This window comes from Ischnura elegans, chromosome 2 (genome assembly GCF_921293095.1).
Source record: "Ischnura elegans chromosome 2, ioIscEleg1.1, whole genome shotgun sequence".
Classification (NCBI taxonomy): domain Eukaryota; kingdom Metazoa; phylum Arthropoda; class Insecta; order Odonata; family Coenagrionidae; genus Ischnura; species Ischnura elegans.
Genome location: NC_060247.1, coordinates 143,523,015 through 143,542,087, shown reverse-complemented (window position 1 = coordinate 143,542,087; position 19,073 = coordinate 143,523,015). Strand labels below are relative to the sequence as shown.

Sequence of the window (19,073 nt, the reverse complement as noted above, 5' to 3'; positions counted from 1 at the left end):
TATTTTTATTTTTTGAGAAAACGGATCTAAAACGTTCTATTTCCTGCCTATAATTCCCTTTAATTTGTATCGCGCACGTAAATTATGACAAAAATATATAAATGAACAAAGACTGAAAAGCAAATTGACCTATTTCTCGTATGATTATGAAAAATATTGTAGCAGAAATAAAAAACGATTAATGTGAAAATAATCAAATGAATATTTACGTGACAAATATTCTTACAAATAATGTACTTAGCTCAGATAATTTATTTTACGAGGTCTTTGGAAAGGAATGATGCGATGAAATGAGGTCCTCTTGTCCGTCGGCCGGTGTCACTTCGTTCCGCGTCGCGCGATGAATGCGACGTCGTGCGATGCGCTGGCGTCGCGCGTGCGATGGGACTCGCCCGCGCAAATGGCGTCGCTGGCACTGCTCGGCGCCATCGACGCCCTCGTGGTCGCCGGGAACGTGCTCGTCATCGCCGCCGTCTTCGTGTCCAGCAAGCTCCGCGGCGCCGTCACCAACCTGTTCATCGCGTCGCTCGCCGCCGCGGACCTGCTCCTCGGCGTGGCGGTCTTGCCCTTCTCGGCCACGTGGCAGGTCTTCGACGAGGTGTGGCTGTTCGGGGACGCGTGGTGCTCGGTGTGGCTCGCCGTCGACGTCTGGCTGTGCACCGCCTCCATCCTCAACCTGTGCGCCATCTCCCTGGATCGCTACGTGGCCGTGACGCGGCCCGTGGCCTACCCCAGCATCATGTCCAGCAAGAGGGCCAAGGCGCTCATCGGCGCCGTCTGGGCGCTCTCCTTCCTCATCTGTTTCCCGCCGCTCGTGGGCTGGAACGACGGCGCCGCGACGCCGACCAACGCCACCGCCAGCGTCGCCTGCCCCTGGGTGTGTGAGCTGACGAGCGACGCCGGCTACGTGCTCTACTCCGCCCTGGGCTCCTTCTTCCTGCCCATGTTCGTCATGCTGTTCTTCTACTGGCGCATTTACCGCGCCGCGGTCCGCACCACGAGGGCCATCAACCAGGGCTTCCGCACCACCAAGGGCTCCAAGGTGCTGGGCTCCTTCGGGAGCGGCACTTCCTTCGGTCGCTTCGACGACCACAGACTCACGCTGCGGATACACAGGGGGCGCGGGTCGGTGCTGCACCACGGCTGCACCCCGGAGGCGTCGCCGCCGCCTCGGGCGCGGCGCCTCGTGCGCTCCCGCACCCAGGACCGCATCCCGGGTGCCGAGGGCGGGCGCCGCGGCGGCTCCTGCCGGGCGTCTCCGGCAGCGGCGCTGGCGTCGGCCGCGTCCTCCGCCGCCGGCACGGCGCTCTTCTCGGTGGGGCGGGGGGCTGGGGGGCGGGCCTCGTCTTCTCCGCCCCCGGGGCGGGCCTCGCCCCCGCCCTCGGAGCGGAGGCCGTCGTCGGCCAGGTTCGACGGCAGCCACACACACCTGCTGCGCGTCTCTTCCGCTTCGTCGTCCAACAGCGGCTGCGCAACGGCTTTGCAGCGGTCGCAGAGCGCTCGGCACCCTCGGAGCAGCGGCTGCGAAGCGGAGCTCTCGGTCCCCGGCGCGTCGCCTGCCTCCTCGCCCACCACGTACGAGTCCGTGAGCGTGAGCAGCGCCACTGCGGGCGAGGGCGGAAGCTCGCCGGTGAATGGAGGCAAGCAGAGGCAGCGGAGAAACAGCAGCGGGGGACAGCACGTGTCCCGAATGGGGAAGAGGAACATCAAAGCGCAGGTGAGTGGCAGGCAAAGCGGGGACCAACCAAAGCAACGAGGCGCGCAGAGAAACAAAAGAAAGCAATCGAGCGCCGGCGAATCCCAGTTCCAATCACTTAGTTGAGTGCAAACAACGTCCCATAATGTGCCAGAAAGCATTTTGCGAGAACATAAATTGGGAGTTGTTAGCCATCAATCACTTGCTGAGGTTGTATGGGCTATGGGATACTTATTGCGTGTGGTTATAATAATGCATTGCCAATGCGTATTGCTATGACGGTCCCAGTGGAATATTTATAGAGTGATAGCCAGATCATTCGGAGAACCCAATTAGAGACTGTTGAATCCGTGATGTATCTAGGATATACTCAATAATGATCTATCGTGGAATAAACATATTCGGGAGATAACTGGTCAAGCTAATCGTAAAATGAGTTTTGTTAGAAGAATATTTGGAAAGTGCAACGACAAAGTGAGAGAAATTAGCTACTTTTCCCTCGTTAGACCACATTTAGAATACGCTGCCAATGTTTGGTGCCCTCATGAAAAAGGCTTAATAACAGAGTTAGAACGCGTGCAAAGAAGAGCTGCCAGGTACGCGAAAGGTCGTTACGATAATGTTGTTAGTGTAACTGACCTCATAGATAAACTCGCATAGGAATCTCTCTAATACCGTAGATTGAAAAATAGACTAAACCTTTTAGATAAATTCAAGAGCAGTGCCTAACGAAGTTAGCCATAACTTACGTATACTTTAATGCATGCTTCCGAATTTTATTATTATTTCTAGCAGGTTGTGGTAGTATAATTTTTAAGTATGCGTAACCTTTATTGGGCCTTGTGGTGTGCATGTGGGAATCCAGTTGCATGCTGCATGCTGGTGATTGATCACCCCCCGCCGAACACCCTAGAGGTGGCCCGCAGTGTATTATGTAGATGTAGATTTCTCAAATAATATTCCCATTCAATATCCTGGTATCGTCTAAAGGTGCTGTTTAAGAATTTGTATTTACCGCAACCACCGTATTATGTATTTTTGAGGTTTTGGCGTCCTGTATTCAGTGATATCAGCGCCCCTACGGATTTTTTGTATTCATGCTCTCAAGCCAGAGTCTTGCTGCCTGGCCGAGATTAAGCACGCGAAGCACCCGTGAAATAAACCAGCTGCCGGAGAATTTCACTTCGCTTATTCCCGAGCAGGGGCGGATACGCATAATTCAACTAGAACGTACGCGAAGCAAAGTATCTGCCGTAACTTTTAAGCATTTTCTTCAATGCATTTATGCACAAAACTGCACGCTTATTTTAAAAGTCATTTTTAATAAACAATTACTCTGAGGTTCTTTTGTTATTTAGATGCTATTTTCTTTGAATTGCGAAATCCATTACGTGTATACTAAAATTAAAAAACTGTGGTAATAACTTGTATTCTGTACCACGATTTCCTTCGTTATGGAGTTGTTTTTAACTAATTAAAATTATCGTGGTCTGGCAACTTCATTGACTCCACGCAACCCATATTCAGAGGCATTTCAGAGTCGTCCATTGGCCCCGAGATTTCAATCCATTCCTCTGCAATAGCAACCACGGCATTCAATGCAATTTCATATTGGACAATGGGAACTTTTATTTACAGCTTTCAATCTTCTATATTATTTCTACTGTATAGATACCTTTTTCTCGACTTATACGCAACCAAACTCTACAAATTAGGTACCAAAATGCACAGAATTTATCAGAGAACATGCGACGGCATATCGTACTTCCTAAATATTGCTATTGTTTCCTAAAATTGGTTTTTAAATAATAAAAAAAACAGAAACCGGTAAATATTCCTGACGTTAACGGCGCATAAACTGATACATTTGTTCATTTGCAACAATATCTCGCATTCTTTAAATAACTTTTATGAAAATGCGGCTGATTCCACATTCAAGTCTCCTGTTGATACGTAAGTATGAGTCATCATGTGCGTTTAACAGAGGATAGTGTAATTACTTCCAATGTTGTATTTAAAGAGGTCCTCTGACCTCAATTTGTACATGAACATTCCAGTTCAATTTGTACATAAGGCCCTGCCTTTTTTTTCTACATTTGAAAATTAGAAACGCGCCTATCCCTCTGTGGACCTGCATTGAAAAGAGCGGGGGAAGGCCGCTGGGAGCGGGCGCAGCACGCTCGTTATAGTTATTTTTTCAAAACGTATCGCGGAGATTCTTGATCACTATATCCACCAATAAATTTCATTGACAGGCAAATTACTAGTTCCACAAGCACTCGTTGTTGTTGCTTTGGATACGTGCATTGATGCAAACGTTGGTAACACTGATATCGTCGACAGAGTAGCAGGCGCAGTAGAAGTAAATATCACATCACTTTGCAGAGAATGAATTGCATGATCATTGCCACTCACAATTCACCGGCCACGTGTTAAATAATATCAAGCATAAAAGATGGACTCGGTGCCTCCCGCTGGCGTCTGGCAGAGGGTGTCACGGTGTTACCAAGGCACGTGCGAACCGAACGCCTCTACAGAGTGTCTCCGGCAGACACGTCGTCGGGGAAGGCGAAGTGTCACGCGCCCATCCAGGCCATGCATGCCGCTTGTCATTTGTTTTATAAAATGACTCCCTTTCGACCGGACCCGCTGACTCCCTCAAAACTCATCAAAGATCACAAAGAGTGGACCTTTGTCAAAATTTGTTGACTCTTTATAAGGTAAAGCTTTAAAAATCATCTGAGGAAATAGCGAGGAATATTTTCAACTTTAAGCTAAACTTGGCAAATATTGATTCTTCTTAACCTAACCTGATAGATGGCAGTTGAAAGCGAGTGACCCGTCCAAACCAAAAACTAAGAGCGATCGGGCCTTTAGGCTTTCTTGTCTCTCGACGCCTTTCACCCGATTGCCAATATGCTTTGATGACGGGCTGCCAATTGGCCAATTATAGATATCTCATTCGTTTTAGTTAGAAACTCATAAATCCGCAGGCTGTCTGAAAATAGTGCCGAAGTAACTCGAAGCGAAGCGAAAATTTTATCCGCGATTATTCTCGATCTTTTCGCCCCGCACATCGCTTCAGTTCGGGTAACTTCGTTCTATTGGCGAAATACTGTGACGTGATGAAATGACGAATTACCCTAAGTTAATGGGCACAAGATAATTTCTGCGATCGACACCCATTCGTCACGCATCCCCAATCCGAAACAATTGAACAGCGCGAAGCACGTTGGTAAAGTCGAATCATATTTATAAAACATATAATCCCATATTTTGTTTATTGTGTGAAACTATCAAATTGCTACATTTAGTATTCCTTTACAATATAGCTAATTCATTCGTCGTTTTCCGTAGTTGAACATAAAACCATTCTCTTTGTTTTTCACCTTTTTCGTAGATGTAAACAATAAGACCGAAAGTCACTCCGGTGAAACTTATGGGTTAATATTTTCATTTTTAACCTAACCCAGATGGCACAAAAATTGTAATGTGACTCTCTTCGTATTATCACGGAGGAAAATGATAAGCAGCTTGTCGTAAGCTAATTCTTCAAGAATGTAAGGCAAGAATAAGATTTTAGGGAAGAATAGGCAAGGAATGCAGTCAAATAGTCTCATATAAACATACTTTGCTGATGTCGGATGAACACCAAAGGCGGCATAACAGCGTACTACACATCGTATGCTGCCTAGAGCTCTGCCGGACATAAATGTAAAGGCTAATAGTGATATCAAGGGAGTCTTTTTAAGAGATTCTCCTGTAAATAGAGAATATTTTGACAACCTCAAGCGACTTGATGGTGAAGATGAAAAGCATTGTATGCGAATCTTTTTCTTGTGAGGGAAAGAAAAAAAAGTAACTATGGCAGAAATCGACCATATGTCCTTTAGATAAGTAGATAGCCATGCTATTCACTACGCCACAACTTCAATTACTAAATGATATGCTCTCTTATGACAATACTCCGGTTAGTCTCTTTCTTTTTGTTTCCGATGAAACGTTCCCGGCATAGGAACCGAAACAACAAGTTTTCTCAGGCAATGCAACACATTTATATGCCCAAAATAACAGCACTCTCATGATAACACAATACGCTTATCAAAGAAAACTTCGCGGTTCATTCAAATGAAAACACACCTTTAATCCCATTTAAATTACGCATAACGACAATACGGGTTAAACAACATACAGGTTGTATGCCAAGCATCTTAAAAGCAATTAAACTTATTTGGATCAAAAATACAAGATAATAATGGCGTAAAGCGGTAGTAAAATCACGAGTCTGTCTCCCGTCAATTCTTTCGCTAAGCCGCTAGAGGGATTTCGTTTGTCGTCGCTAGCGAAATTCGCACTTGGCAAATGTTTACGTTCGCTATATACTCACCAGAAAGAACGAGAAAAACTTTTTCGTCGCCAGATACACGAAACGAAGAATTTCCGGCGAAATAGTTAGCGAATGAAAAGGAGAATACGAATGTATACAGCGTTTGCCAATCTTCTTGACAAATCGCGAGAGAGAGAGAGAGAGAGAGAGAGAGAGAGAGAGAAGGAAAGACAACTTTGGAGAGGCAAAGAGAATGATCACCACGTAAAGACAAACGATTACAAAGCGAGTGATTGTAAATGAAAATGAAAATGGTGAATCAGCAGATGAGCACGAAAGGCATGGAATCATGAAGAAGGAAGCGATTTAAAGGCTGAGGGATATGAAAACCCCTGTGGAGGATAATATAGCCACTGAAATTATCAGAAATCGAGGGGAGTGTGTATTGAGAGTGACTCGGGAATGGCATCATTAAAATTACTTGATAATAAGAGAAAATGATGAGTTGGGCATTGGTATCATACATCATGTCCGCAATAAACGTGATAAAGCGGGATCTGAAGGCCGAGAGAACCCAATTATTAATATTCCTGTCAAAGCCGTTTTATCACATGTGTCCTCATCTCCAAAGCACAAACTTTCATACAAAACGAAATTTTTCGACACATGTCATCATAAACACCGAACATCGGCATTTAAAACTCATTTGAGCTCTCAGAACTTTAGACTCCATTACTCTTCCAAATGATTCAACATTGGTTTCTTATGAGGTTTCGAACTTGTTCACGCGAGGCCCTCAAAGAGGCGGCGGAATGCAATGCGGGAGCCGCCATCGAAATTCCAAAACTCAAGCAACTCTGCACCAATCAAAATTACTTTTCAATTGGCCATAAATTACACCGTTTGAATGAATGATTGGGCGTGGGCTGTCCGCTTTCAACTCTTCTAGCTGATATGCTCGTGCGAAAGAAACCTTTTTAACTCTAAGGACGTGTTACTAAAGAATGTGTTTCATAGTTACATCTACATACAATACAATAATATCTTGGTATATAATCTACATACATTGGTACAATAATACCTCTAGGGTGTTTGGCAGGGGGTGACCAATCACCAACATGCACAATGCAAGAGGACCGCCACATGCACACCGCACGGTCATAGAAATATTACGCATATATTTCGGTACAGATATGTTGTTGATATAATTTATTTGTGAACGAGCAACAAGTGACAACTTGACCGGTTTTTATCCCTTTTAAATAGCCTCCACTAGAATATTGCATTAACCACCGAAGTTGGAGGAAAAATTTTAAAATTTCTACACTTGACTCTTTCCATTGCAAATAACAGGTATAGGTTTAGCATTTACGAGAAACCTACATGTACATATTCTATCACACCTAACAGCTCGTGTGTTTCGCATTCTCATAAACACGCGTCTTTTCGCACTATGGTTCACCGTCCAGAATTCCCCCTTCCCCTTTTCCCACCGGGAACTTGAGTTTAAACAGGAATTATATTACATATGCGATAAATTTCTCCTAACAAATGATACGAGCAATCTTAAATCACCGGAAACTCAAATAAAAAGTAGAAATAGCATAAATAAGTCGTCGAATTTTGTCTCCAGATGCACCATGTTAAAAGCAAAAGCCAATGAGATTGAATTGACCGAGAAATCTCTGCTTTCAAATGTTGGAGACAGGCAAATAACAAATGAATTAAGGAATGAGGATGAGGAATGACTTCCTCGTCTCTTTGTCAGTTGTCGGCATATCTCGCCCCTCAGAATTTTCCACCCTTAGCATCAATTTGATCTCCCATACAATCTACAACTGCATCCGGATCTCGCCTGTCCTCGAGGGCTTATGCGTCCCTAACTGGATGATTGTCAGGCAGGGGTTTGTCAAAACCATCCAAATCATTAACATCTGCAATATTATGCAAGATGCAGCATGAATGAATGGTCTTGACAATGTCCCTTCCTTTGAGATGGTAGAGCTGCCAGAACCTCTTAACCTCTCCTCGAAACCTCCACGACCTGCGGTGAAAACTCAGAGCCTATTGACAACAATCATCAATCAGGAACGAGTATAATTAATATTAACACAGTAAATATGAGATGGTTGCGAGTAAATTCATAAATTCTCGAGTTACTTGACATTTAGCTATCAAATGGCGAACAGTGTCCTTCTTCAGCCTGAAACGCATAAGAAGTTCTCTGTCGCTGTACTCAGGAATAATCTCCTCGACATATGCGGGAATAGCAATCCTCTTCTCATGGTATTAAAAACAACGCTCAATGCCTCTGCATTACCTATGAAGAAGTAATAGGACATACATATATGGTTTTTAATCTTTTCGAGCACGTATTTTATAGAATTTCAAAACATAAAAATCGACGGAAATGCGGCTTTTCCAATCACTCAATACAATGGGAGTTATGTTGGATATGCCACTGAATTCACCGCATTGCCTTCGCATTTGTAAAAATCGAGATAATAGAAATCACGAAAGTGGGAACAAGGTGGCTAAATGAAAACTTTTAGAGCTCATTCCTTGGGATCAGGAGTTCATGCACCGTTGCTACGAAATGGGACACACACTTCAGCATATTGACACCTCAGTCTTCAGAAGTAATTTGAATTATTGTTTCGAATATGGTATAAAATACACCATTCACGTAGTAACCGCGCCGAATGTCAGGGCTGTACTGGCGAGCCAATCTGACCCCAACCAGCCCGTTGACAAAAGCATATTGTATTGGCGCATGTGTGTCGTTGTCGGAGTATAATGTTGTTTGCGTGAAACAGGAAACTTCATTCTAAAAGAAAATATTTGGCTGCATAACAGAATTGCGATACATTTCCAAAGCTGATTGTAATTATTATTATTTATTTTTTATATTTTTCTTTTTTATTATTCTTTTATGTTTTTTAAAAGTGTTTATAAGCACACCAGACAAATCTGTTGTGTGATCTTTTTATGTATATTAAAAAAAATATGGATTCTACAAATTAAATAATGGAGCATTGATTGCACTTGAATAGTTCTGAACAAATGACATCAGAAGCCTTGATGGAAGAAGGAAAAGATATACGAAAGACTCATAGAAGAGAGAATTGTTAGGCAGTGTTACCTGTGTAGTGGTGCATAGTAATTCTGTTAAAAAGTGCCAACAGCCTGGGCTACTACCTATTAATATATACAAGGGAGATTGGAGTAGAAGAAGTTGATGAAGGAGGAACGATATTTTTCAGTAATAGAATGCAAAGAGAAAAGATGGGATGAAATATTAGAAAACCAGGAAAGTCTGCCGTCTGATTGTGTTGATCTGAGGGAGTGTTGCGGCTTTCAGGTATGGAAGGAAATGCAGGCAACTGCCAACATTACTTTGTGCGGACATACAAGGAAGATGAGATATTCGCGAAATAATGCATTCAAATCGGAGGGTACTATTCGTTCTGCTACCAACAATATGTCTATAAATAAATAAACATGGATCAATCCGGCTAATTACAGCTGAGTATTGCAATATCTAATCACGTCTAATACGCGACCTCATCAATTCAGGGAAGACATCGTAATCAGAATAAATCACCTCTCGCTCCCTCTGGGATGTTTCTCAAAATCAATGCACAATGCGCCATATTTGACAATGTGCGCGGCCGCTGGCTTCGAACTCTGCAATGAAATCCTCGGATGTTCTCTCTCTCTTGCTCCGTCCGATTGAAGAAAGTGCACTAGTGGCAGCGCTCAATAACAACAAGACAGCATCGAACGTAAGTTTCACAGTACTACCAATGACAGTGGTCGGGGAAGTGAGCATACCATTTAGTAACAGTGTGAAAAATTTAGGGCTAAATATGTATATTTCCTGAAAAGAACACACGATAAGGGCATAAAGCAAAATTAATGTATTTTTATGTCAATTTAAAGGGAGGAGTTCAGCAATATTGAGTTCCAGCGTCTTTTGAACTCCTATGTGAGATTTATATTCAATCTGCGGCGAGATGAACACATTACCCCGCATTATAAAAGGCTCTCCTGGCTTCATCTTAATTCAAGAACAGAGTACAACATGGCTTATTTTATGCTCAATCACCTCAAATATGGAATCCGAACGAATGGATCTTTTTCTCCCAAGTTTCAAGCACACGAATGCTGTAAGAAAACCAGACCCGTGATTTTTGTATGCCCCCCAGTTCCGGACAACTACAGTCCAAAAATCATTTAGAGCTATAGCCTCAAAACTGTGGAATGATTTGCCGAAACAGGCTAAACCCAGTGAAAATATTTAAGGGAAAGACTGCCACACACCTACTTTCTTATTGTATTTTATGTAAAAATGTATCAATAGTGATTTAGAGCTGTAAGAGCAGGAATGTCAAGTATTTTGCCGTACTCATGGGGAAACGCCGCGGCGTCAAAGGCGCACCTTCTACAGCCCCCGCGCGTCTCCCTTCCGTCAGCCGCGCATTGCTTAGTTGGCTCCTCACTCGCTCTCCTTCCTTCCTGCTGACCTCCTTACATGCTGGCAGAGTGGATCTAGAGTGAATGATAATGACAAGTTGCAGACAATGTGATTCATTTGTCAATGCAATTTTATAAAAAGTACTCTTTAAACGAAGAGGAGGAGAAAAACTAGGATTTTCACGAGGTAAATACGTTTAAACAAGTGTGTGAATGATGGAATATCAGGCTATTTCCCGACGAACAATAGCAGTGAAGATTTCTCGGGTAAGACGCTTCATTTCGACATGGAGGACCTTACCCGGTGCAGTACCCGAGAAATCTTCACTGCAACTGTTTCAGATCTCGATACTTTTCGTGCCTAACATTAAAGTTCACTTTTTGTCATTGGGAGAGCTTTTGCTGCGTTCGCCTCCTTTCACTAAACCCGTCTCCACATGTGGGTTCGCACGCTCTATGTGACCCTGGTGTGGTTACTATTGTTCTGAGGTGAATGTGAGGTTAGCTTTTGAATCAGTGAAAATGTTGTCAAAGTTGCGTGAAGACAATGAAATCGTCGTGGCAGGACAGAGGTCCTGCCATGCTCCATCGCACTCGCCCGAGGTGCTTTTCTGCCTCTAACGGAGGAGGCGTGGCTCCATACAAGCGATCGGCGCAGATGGCAGTCAACTAAGGTGCCTCTCCTTCAGGGATTAAGGACTCTCGACAGAGTAGAAAGTTTTTACTATCAGCACCAACCATTATTTATAAACACGCCAAAGGGAATGACAGAAACCCCTTTAGACCTAATTTTTTGCTCCATAAACTATGAGTTTACCCACTAAAAACTCAGGAATTTTCTTCTCCATCTTCGATATCAATACTTCCTTCCTTAATGTTCTGGTGTCCTAACACCCCCTGCCACACGCCTTTTTAGGAGGCTTGCGGGGTAGTATGTAGAGGTAGCTGTTCTTGTACAAGTTAAAAATAAAAATACATAACAAAGTACTTTTATTTTTAACATGAAACAGTTCCACAAAGTAACGCCGAAGTAACACAAGGTAACGCTCCTGCACAACCTCGAAAGAAGAGGGAAGAGAAAGTAAAGAATTTGGGGGTGGTTTATGATCATACCGAGCGAGCAGTGAAACTTATCACTGGTTATAATAAAAGTGTGACCAAAAAAGAAGAGCCCTTCTATCATTTATTACTCACAGCAGAGAACGCGCCTCAGGCTATCCGTCGTCGCACGAACCTGGCGGGCTTTTTTAATTGATTTTTTTCCTCGCCAATTCGCACATTTTGAGAGTACGAATTCTTCAATCGGATCATTTTTTCAATATAGGCGCCGGCCTAACAACATTCCTTCTATTTTGATTTACGTTAGGCTAACGCTGGTGTCGAAACTTATGGCTGTTGACTGGTGATCATTATACCTAAATGGAATAAAGCACTTCTTCTCGCACCTAACATAATGTTAAATTCCACTTTAGCTATTAAGGACAGATATGCCGCGAGGTGGCAAGTTGGAGCGATGAAATCCAGATGGACTTCCCGAGGACTACTCAAAATTGGTTGAATTCTGCCTTCAAAACAACTATTTCCTATAAAACGGGGAAATATATGAACAAAAAAGTGGCGCGGCAATGGATTTTCCGCTTTCCCCGTAATAGCAAATTTATACATGGGGTTTTTGAGGAGAAGGCACTTGAGACGAGTGAAGAGAAACCATCATGCTGGTTAAGATATGTGGATGATGCTTTTGTGATCTGGCCACATGGGAAAGAAAAACTTGAGGCATTCCACGAACATCAAAATACAATACATCCAGACATCAAATTCACAAAAGAACTTGAAGGAGGTTGTCTCCCTTTCCTAGATGTCCTGGTTAAAAGAAAAATGTATGGAAGCCTAGGCCATTCAGTGTATAGAAAGGAGACCTACACCGACAGGTATTTGAATTCAACATCGCATCACCATCCGCAACAAAAGGCCTACGTTATAAAAACGCTAACCCACCGAGCCAAAATCGTGTGTGAAGCAGAGCATATCAGAAGTGAAATGCGACACCTTATGTGGGCACTGAAAGGTAATGCTTTCTTTCATAAGAAGAGCGATGAAAGAAAGACACCCGCCTCAAGATGACGAGCGCAAGGGGAAGAAGCCATTAACATACGCTTAACTTCCATATATCTCCGGAGTCACCGATAGAATCGCAAGAATCCTTCAAAAGGGCAACATCAAGACTCGCTTCTGCACGGTGAAGAAAATTAAAAATATCCTACCTTCACCGAAGGATAGCCATGCTCCTCTTCAATCCATGGGATTGTACGAGGATTCCTGCTACTGCGGCAGTAGCTACGTGGGACAGAGCAAGCGATCTATCTCCCAAAGGCTTAAAGAGAATGAAACTACATTAGTGGGACGCATCAGCGGTCGCTGAACGCCTCCAGCCCTGGGAATTAATTAATGCTTAACGCTACATGGGTATTGGCGAAGACGGAAGAATATCATCCGCGTCTTATACACGTGAATCGGTCGAGATAGCGAAAAGGCCAAGCAACTGCAATAGGGAGGATGGATATAACCTCAGCCGCATATGGAGAGGGTTCCTGGCCCAATCTAAAGACCAACGGCTATCGCCTTCCGTGAAAATTCAAATCGGGTCAACAATGGGTTAACGAAACCTATATAAGCTCGGGACGAGAACGGTTTCCCTCCCATTCTCTTGATAACGCTCCCAGTAGGAGGAGTGAAACGTTGAGTGTGAAAACGTTACCTACGCAGCAATTCCCGAAAACAACCACCAACATTGATAAAAGAAGCTGTGAGAATCTTCGTGCAAAAATTACTCTAAGAATATTTCCATTTGTTTTATGCTCGATTTTATTTCAGAAAGAAATAAATGTCATAACTTCAGTATTAGTAACAATCTAAAGTACAATATAATGACATAACAACAATTTTCGTTGCAAATATTTGTATATATTTTCTATCGAGTAAATGAGTTAAATGACAGATTCTTAACCTCAGTTTCGCCCCAATGAAGGCGTTTTATTGTTATCAGTGCAAAAATCGTCTAAATTTAAGACTAACCCTCTCGACTAGTATCTCAGGAGCTAGACAATATTATGCTATGACGTCGACTATTGGAATATTTTATGAGCAGAGATTTTATTGTGTCACGACGTTTCGCAGTGATTTGCCTGAGTGTTGAGAAAATATTTTCATTCATAAGTATCAAAATTAACATATGATTATGATAGAATGTTGATTTACGCAGCATTGAGCGTTATTCACCACGATGATGTATCCTTTCCAGTGCTAAAAGTAATTAATCTCGAAGAAACTTAAGAGTACACAAGTTGGTGCGGTAGCATTGCAGGAGGGTAATAGGAGAAGAAATGAAACAGAACGTCAATGCTCGAAGGAGGAGGACCACTCCGCTCACGAGCGCCTGTTTCTGGCGATATTCCTCGACAACGTTGGTTGCTGAGACCGTATTTGAATGCGCCTCGTCTCATCCCTAAGGGTGACAGAACGTGAGAGAAGAAACCAATTTCCAAGGAGAGCGACAGTGGAGGCACATACCGGAATTATGGAATACACTTTTCCCCTCTTAATTGAAAACGCAATACCTACAAGTACTTAAATTGTCGCGATTACCGAGCGTTAGATTCCAGCGCTCATACGCCCAAGGAGTACACAAACACGAGGGACTTAGTTCAATGGTTGGGGAAATGAGCTATTGGTCGATTTTTCTTTCACGTGAAGTTTTTGTCCAAGTCGTTTGTTTCATGCACTTTTCGTATTCTGTTAACTCGACCCACGAATCAAAGAAGAAGACGTATTGGAAGGAAAAAGATGATGGATGAAATAAGGAATGAAGAGGGAAACGCCACGAGAAAGAGAAGTCGTCGAACCCACTGAGAAACTCGAATCGCCCGCATTTCAACGCAGCGTGTAATTTGCAGCTCATTCTTCAAAATAATCATAGATGGCTTTGAAGTTTGCGTTATTTTTTATACAAACGCCCAAGATTAAATAAGCTGATTATTTTTAAGCGCTCAATTAAATTTACCGCGGAGTTTTTTCAGTGAAGGTAGTCGGTCATTGGTCCTCCCCGTGGTCATGGCTCCCAAGGGAGGGAATGAGGGGTAACGTTGAAATCCAGCGTCAAAATGCCTAGTGTCGAAAATATGTACTATTACCACACATGAAAAATCCAGATAACTATTTTTGATGCATTTCAGTAGCACTATAACTCCTCATAGTCTGTAGAGTTGTTTAAATAATAGATATAAGCCAGGAATGGTAAAAATATTCGAAATACAGAAAATTACAAAATTTATCAGCTGCTCCAAATACAGCCTCATGGATTTACAGAACATTTTATCCTCTATGTTTGGTTTTGGAGGCGTTTATGAATAGGAAGGAGCTTCTGAAAGGATCGTTACGTAAGAGTTTAAATAAAAGGTTAGAAAAGAGTTTGGCCTGGAGTGTAGCTCTCTACGGTGTAGGAACATGGATACTCTGGAAGAAGGACGAGAGAAGATTGGAGGCATTCGAGATGTAGGTATGGGGAAGAATGGAGAGGGTGAAATGGACGGAGAGGAAAAGGAACGACGAAGTGCTGGATATGGTTGGCGAGGAGAGGCAGCTTTTAGATGAGATACGGAGGAGACAGAAGGTATGAGTGGGAGGAGTACTTAGCGGGGAGGAGATGTTGAAAATGTTAGAGGGTAGAATGATAGGTAAACGAGGGAGGGGAAGGAAAAGAATAGTATTTTTAGACAGGTTGAAAGGGAGTAGGCTTTACAGTGAATTGAAGAAGGCAGTGCTGGAAGGAAAGGGAGGCTCCCAGATCACTTCTTGTGTACTCCATGGAATCCTACTTTAATCGGTAGAATACTATAATAATAGTAATAATAATATTATAATAATAACAATAATAATAAAGAAGAAAAATGTAGAAGATGTTTTCAAGTGCCTGAAACAATGCTGCACAATGCACATTATATCTGGCTGTAAGATGTTGGCTAATACAGAATATTTAAGTAGACATAATCAAGTTGCAAAAATTATCCACCAAAAACTGGCCTACCAACACAAGTTAATAGATACCAAGACCCCATACTATGAATATCACCCCGAAACAGTGCTTGAAAACAGAATTTAAAATTTACTACGATATGCCTACCCAAACAGATAAAACTATAGTTTATAATAGACCAGATATAATGTTGATTGACAAGAAATATAGAACTTGTTACATAGTTGATATTGCCGTGCCACTGTCGCATAACATCGAAAAGACAATAGCCGGAAAAATAAATAAGTACCAAGAATTGGCATAAGAAAAAAAAAGAATATGGAATATGGGACAGGTTTATATAGCTCCAATTGTCATCTCAGCTATCGGTATCATCCCAAAACATACACAAAATAGTTTAAAAATGCTCAACCTCCATCCAAATACATACATCAAATTGCAAAAGGCTATAATAATTTCAACCTGTCATATCACGAGAAAATTTCTCAACCCAATTCAACAGTAAAGAGTTACCTTGGTGATCACCCGTGCTCTTTACACTAAAAACAACTAATTAAATACTAAAGAAAATTAAAAAACATAAAAAGAAATTATATTAATAATAATATAAATAAATAAATAAATTCCAATGTTTACATGATAAGGCTTCAGTGATCAGGTTATATATCCCAAGAAAGGAAGGTGGTAGAGGCCTAATAAATATTCTTCGACAATGCCGATCTCAGGAACAGTCTATGAAATCCTCCTTAAAATCGTCAAAAGATGCATTAATGAAAGAGGCAATAAAGGCTGACGTGGGGTACACATCATTGAATTTTGGAGAGAACCAAAATCGGAGCCAATAAAAAATACCAGACCCAAACCAACAAAAGCAGGAATGGAAGTCTAAAATCTTGCATGGAAAGTTCCCAACAGTCATACAGGAGGATTGGGTTGACAGAAACGCATCTCTGAAATGGCTCCAAAATGGCTATTTATACCCGGAGACGGGAGGGGTTGTGATGGCAATTCAAGACAGAGTTATACGAACTCACAACTATGAAAAATATATATTAAAACTTAAAATTGCAGATAAATGTATAAAATGTGGGAAAACGGGTGAATCCATTGAAAACACAACTTCGGGGTGCTCAGCTCTTGCTGGTAATGACTATCTCAATAGGCACAACCAGTTGGCCAAAATTATCCACCTATGGACTTTAAAAAATACTCCACCATATTACAAATACCATCCACCCGCCGTACTAGAGACAGATACACACATTTTATACTGGGACAGACCGATACTTACAGAAGTAATTTGAAAACAACTCTCACACTTTGAATGTTGGCTAAGAATTGTCCCGAATCATTTCCCATCTCAGAAACTAATGAGCGTAATGGATCTGGTCGGAGGACCAATTTTGGCAATTTAACTTTTCCAACACAACTGAATGCAATAACTTAACCAACACAACTAAATACAATACATTTACCGCTGTATTTTAACGCCTGACAATATTGGCAAATGATTTTCATTTCCCCAATTGTTACTGATTCATCGGCACAATAATCTACTACCGGATTATAGTTGAATAGTAGCTACTCTTTCCAGGATCTAATGAACAGTGAGTCTGCCGAATCGCTCACTTTCATTCGGTCGTATCCATAGATTTCCGCTAAAACACGCTAGTAGGGCGACTAACTTAGGCGGGTACTAAGACATGGTATTCATGGATTCTATGGTGAGCCACTAAAACTACTAACTTAGTACGCAACTAGCCAGCTCGGCAGCCGATAATCGGTAGCGATTTGTGTTCAACCCATTAGGCTGCGCTTGGCAACACTGCATCCGACTCCTCCGCGGCGCGGAAAATTCGTAAAACCATCGAGCAAAACAAATTGAATCAGCAAAATGCATCGAAATGTCTACTTCATAATGGATAATTCGATGTGATATCGCATCGCAGATATATTTTTTGATTGCTGTACACACAAATTATGCTATATCATTGGGAAAGGATAAATTTATAAGTACTACCGAAGCATTTGTATGTTTGAGATGCAATTGTTCTTGCACAAACGGCCGTGTATTCATTGATGATATATATTGCATATTTTTTGCACTTCCGATATTTGTTTTCACAAGTGTATGCGTTATGAATATGGAAAAACATAACTAGCAACGTCAGTATTATACACATTTATATTCGAAAAGCAGAAATACACCTCAATGTCGGGGTGGAAAGCAAAACATTTACAATGCAGAAATGAATCGTAAAGAAAATAACGTTAAGGTAAATGTGTGAACGACACACATTTATTGCGTTACAATTACCTATGTGCGAGAACTTTATGCCCGTGCGTAGCATATGTTTGCAACTCCTCAAATTTTTAGTCAATGAAACACAACAATCTACCTCGCCACATTAAAATTTTTCTAATATCGACAGGAAAGTAATGCGGCAGTTTACTAGAGGTTCATATAAAAAACAAAGCAAAATTAACCTAACGTGTTTTACTCATTTATGGCTGATAATATCATTGCAACGCACACAAAATTTCACGTAAAATTACACGAGCTGCCTTTATGATACTTATAATCAGTACATTCCGAATCAACTGATTCAATAAAAAAATTGGCTCACAATAAATTTAAAACACTATAACGTAACTCTAGTAAATCATGATAGATAGTTTTCCAATCACTCTGCACATAGAAAAGAATTTGCACTTGCTGAAGTTCGAAAGAATTCTTTACATCTCGCTTACCACTAATTACTTACGATTTAGAATCGGTTCATGTCATTTCACATTACCATTACGTAGACAGTGAAATGGATAGGCTGAAACGAACTTCTAAACCTCTTATTGTAACATCAACAAACTTCCAATTTCACGTTATGTTAAAATAGTTCTTGGAGCGAAGGTCAATATATGTTATGCAAAAAGGTTTTAGCCAACGTTTCTGTTCATTTTAAACCATCATCAGGGCTTCAATATGTTCTAAGTTTCCTTTTGTATTTCTTCTTAAATTTTCCATTTTCGAAGTCCAAAAATGGGTTAAGGTTTGATGTTGTAATACAGATACTTCTTCGGATTCTACTCCTTGTGCTTCTATGTTGTAGTACGAGATGACGGTGAATGAAAGTGATGAATAACTTTCCTCCTTGGTTGATTAGATAATTATTTTTTTTAAGAAGAAATACAAAAGGAAACTTAGGGCATATTGAAGCCCTGAGGTTGGTTTAAAATAAACAAGAAACATTGGCTAAAACTTTTTTGCATAACATACATTGACCTACACTCCAAAAACTATTTTAAATTGATTTAAACGAGGTCAAGATAAGTAAAGTTTTTTTTTTCCAATTTCACTATCACTCGTACCGTAAACAAAACAAAAACAAAATCGCAACGAAATTCGTGGAATATAAACACTGACGAAAGCTCACGATGAAGTGACCAGAATAATTGATGGAATCAAACAGAACTTATGAGATTACAAACGAATGAAAATGAATACGCGTTCGCTGTATCCCTAACGAAAAACTACTTCAAATATG

At 41.5% G+C, this 19,073-nt stretch overlaps 1 protein-coding gene across 1 annotated transcript in view; it reads left to right on the top strand.

The window, feature by feature from the left end:
* The first annotated feature begins 242 nt into the window (after nucleotides 1–242).
* Nucleotides 243–19,073, top strand: part of LOC124154734 (probable G-protein coupled receptor No9) — a 43,777-nt gene continuing 24,946 nt past the window's right edge. Inside the window, exon 1 of the mRNA XM_046528629.1 lies at nucleotides 243–1,717. Within this exon, the coding sequence (XP_046384585.1) occupies nucleotides 341–1,717 (1,377 nt within the window). The 5' untranslated portion in view covers nucleotides 243–340. The remainder of the gene's footprint in view (nucleotides 1,718–19,073) is intronic.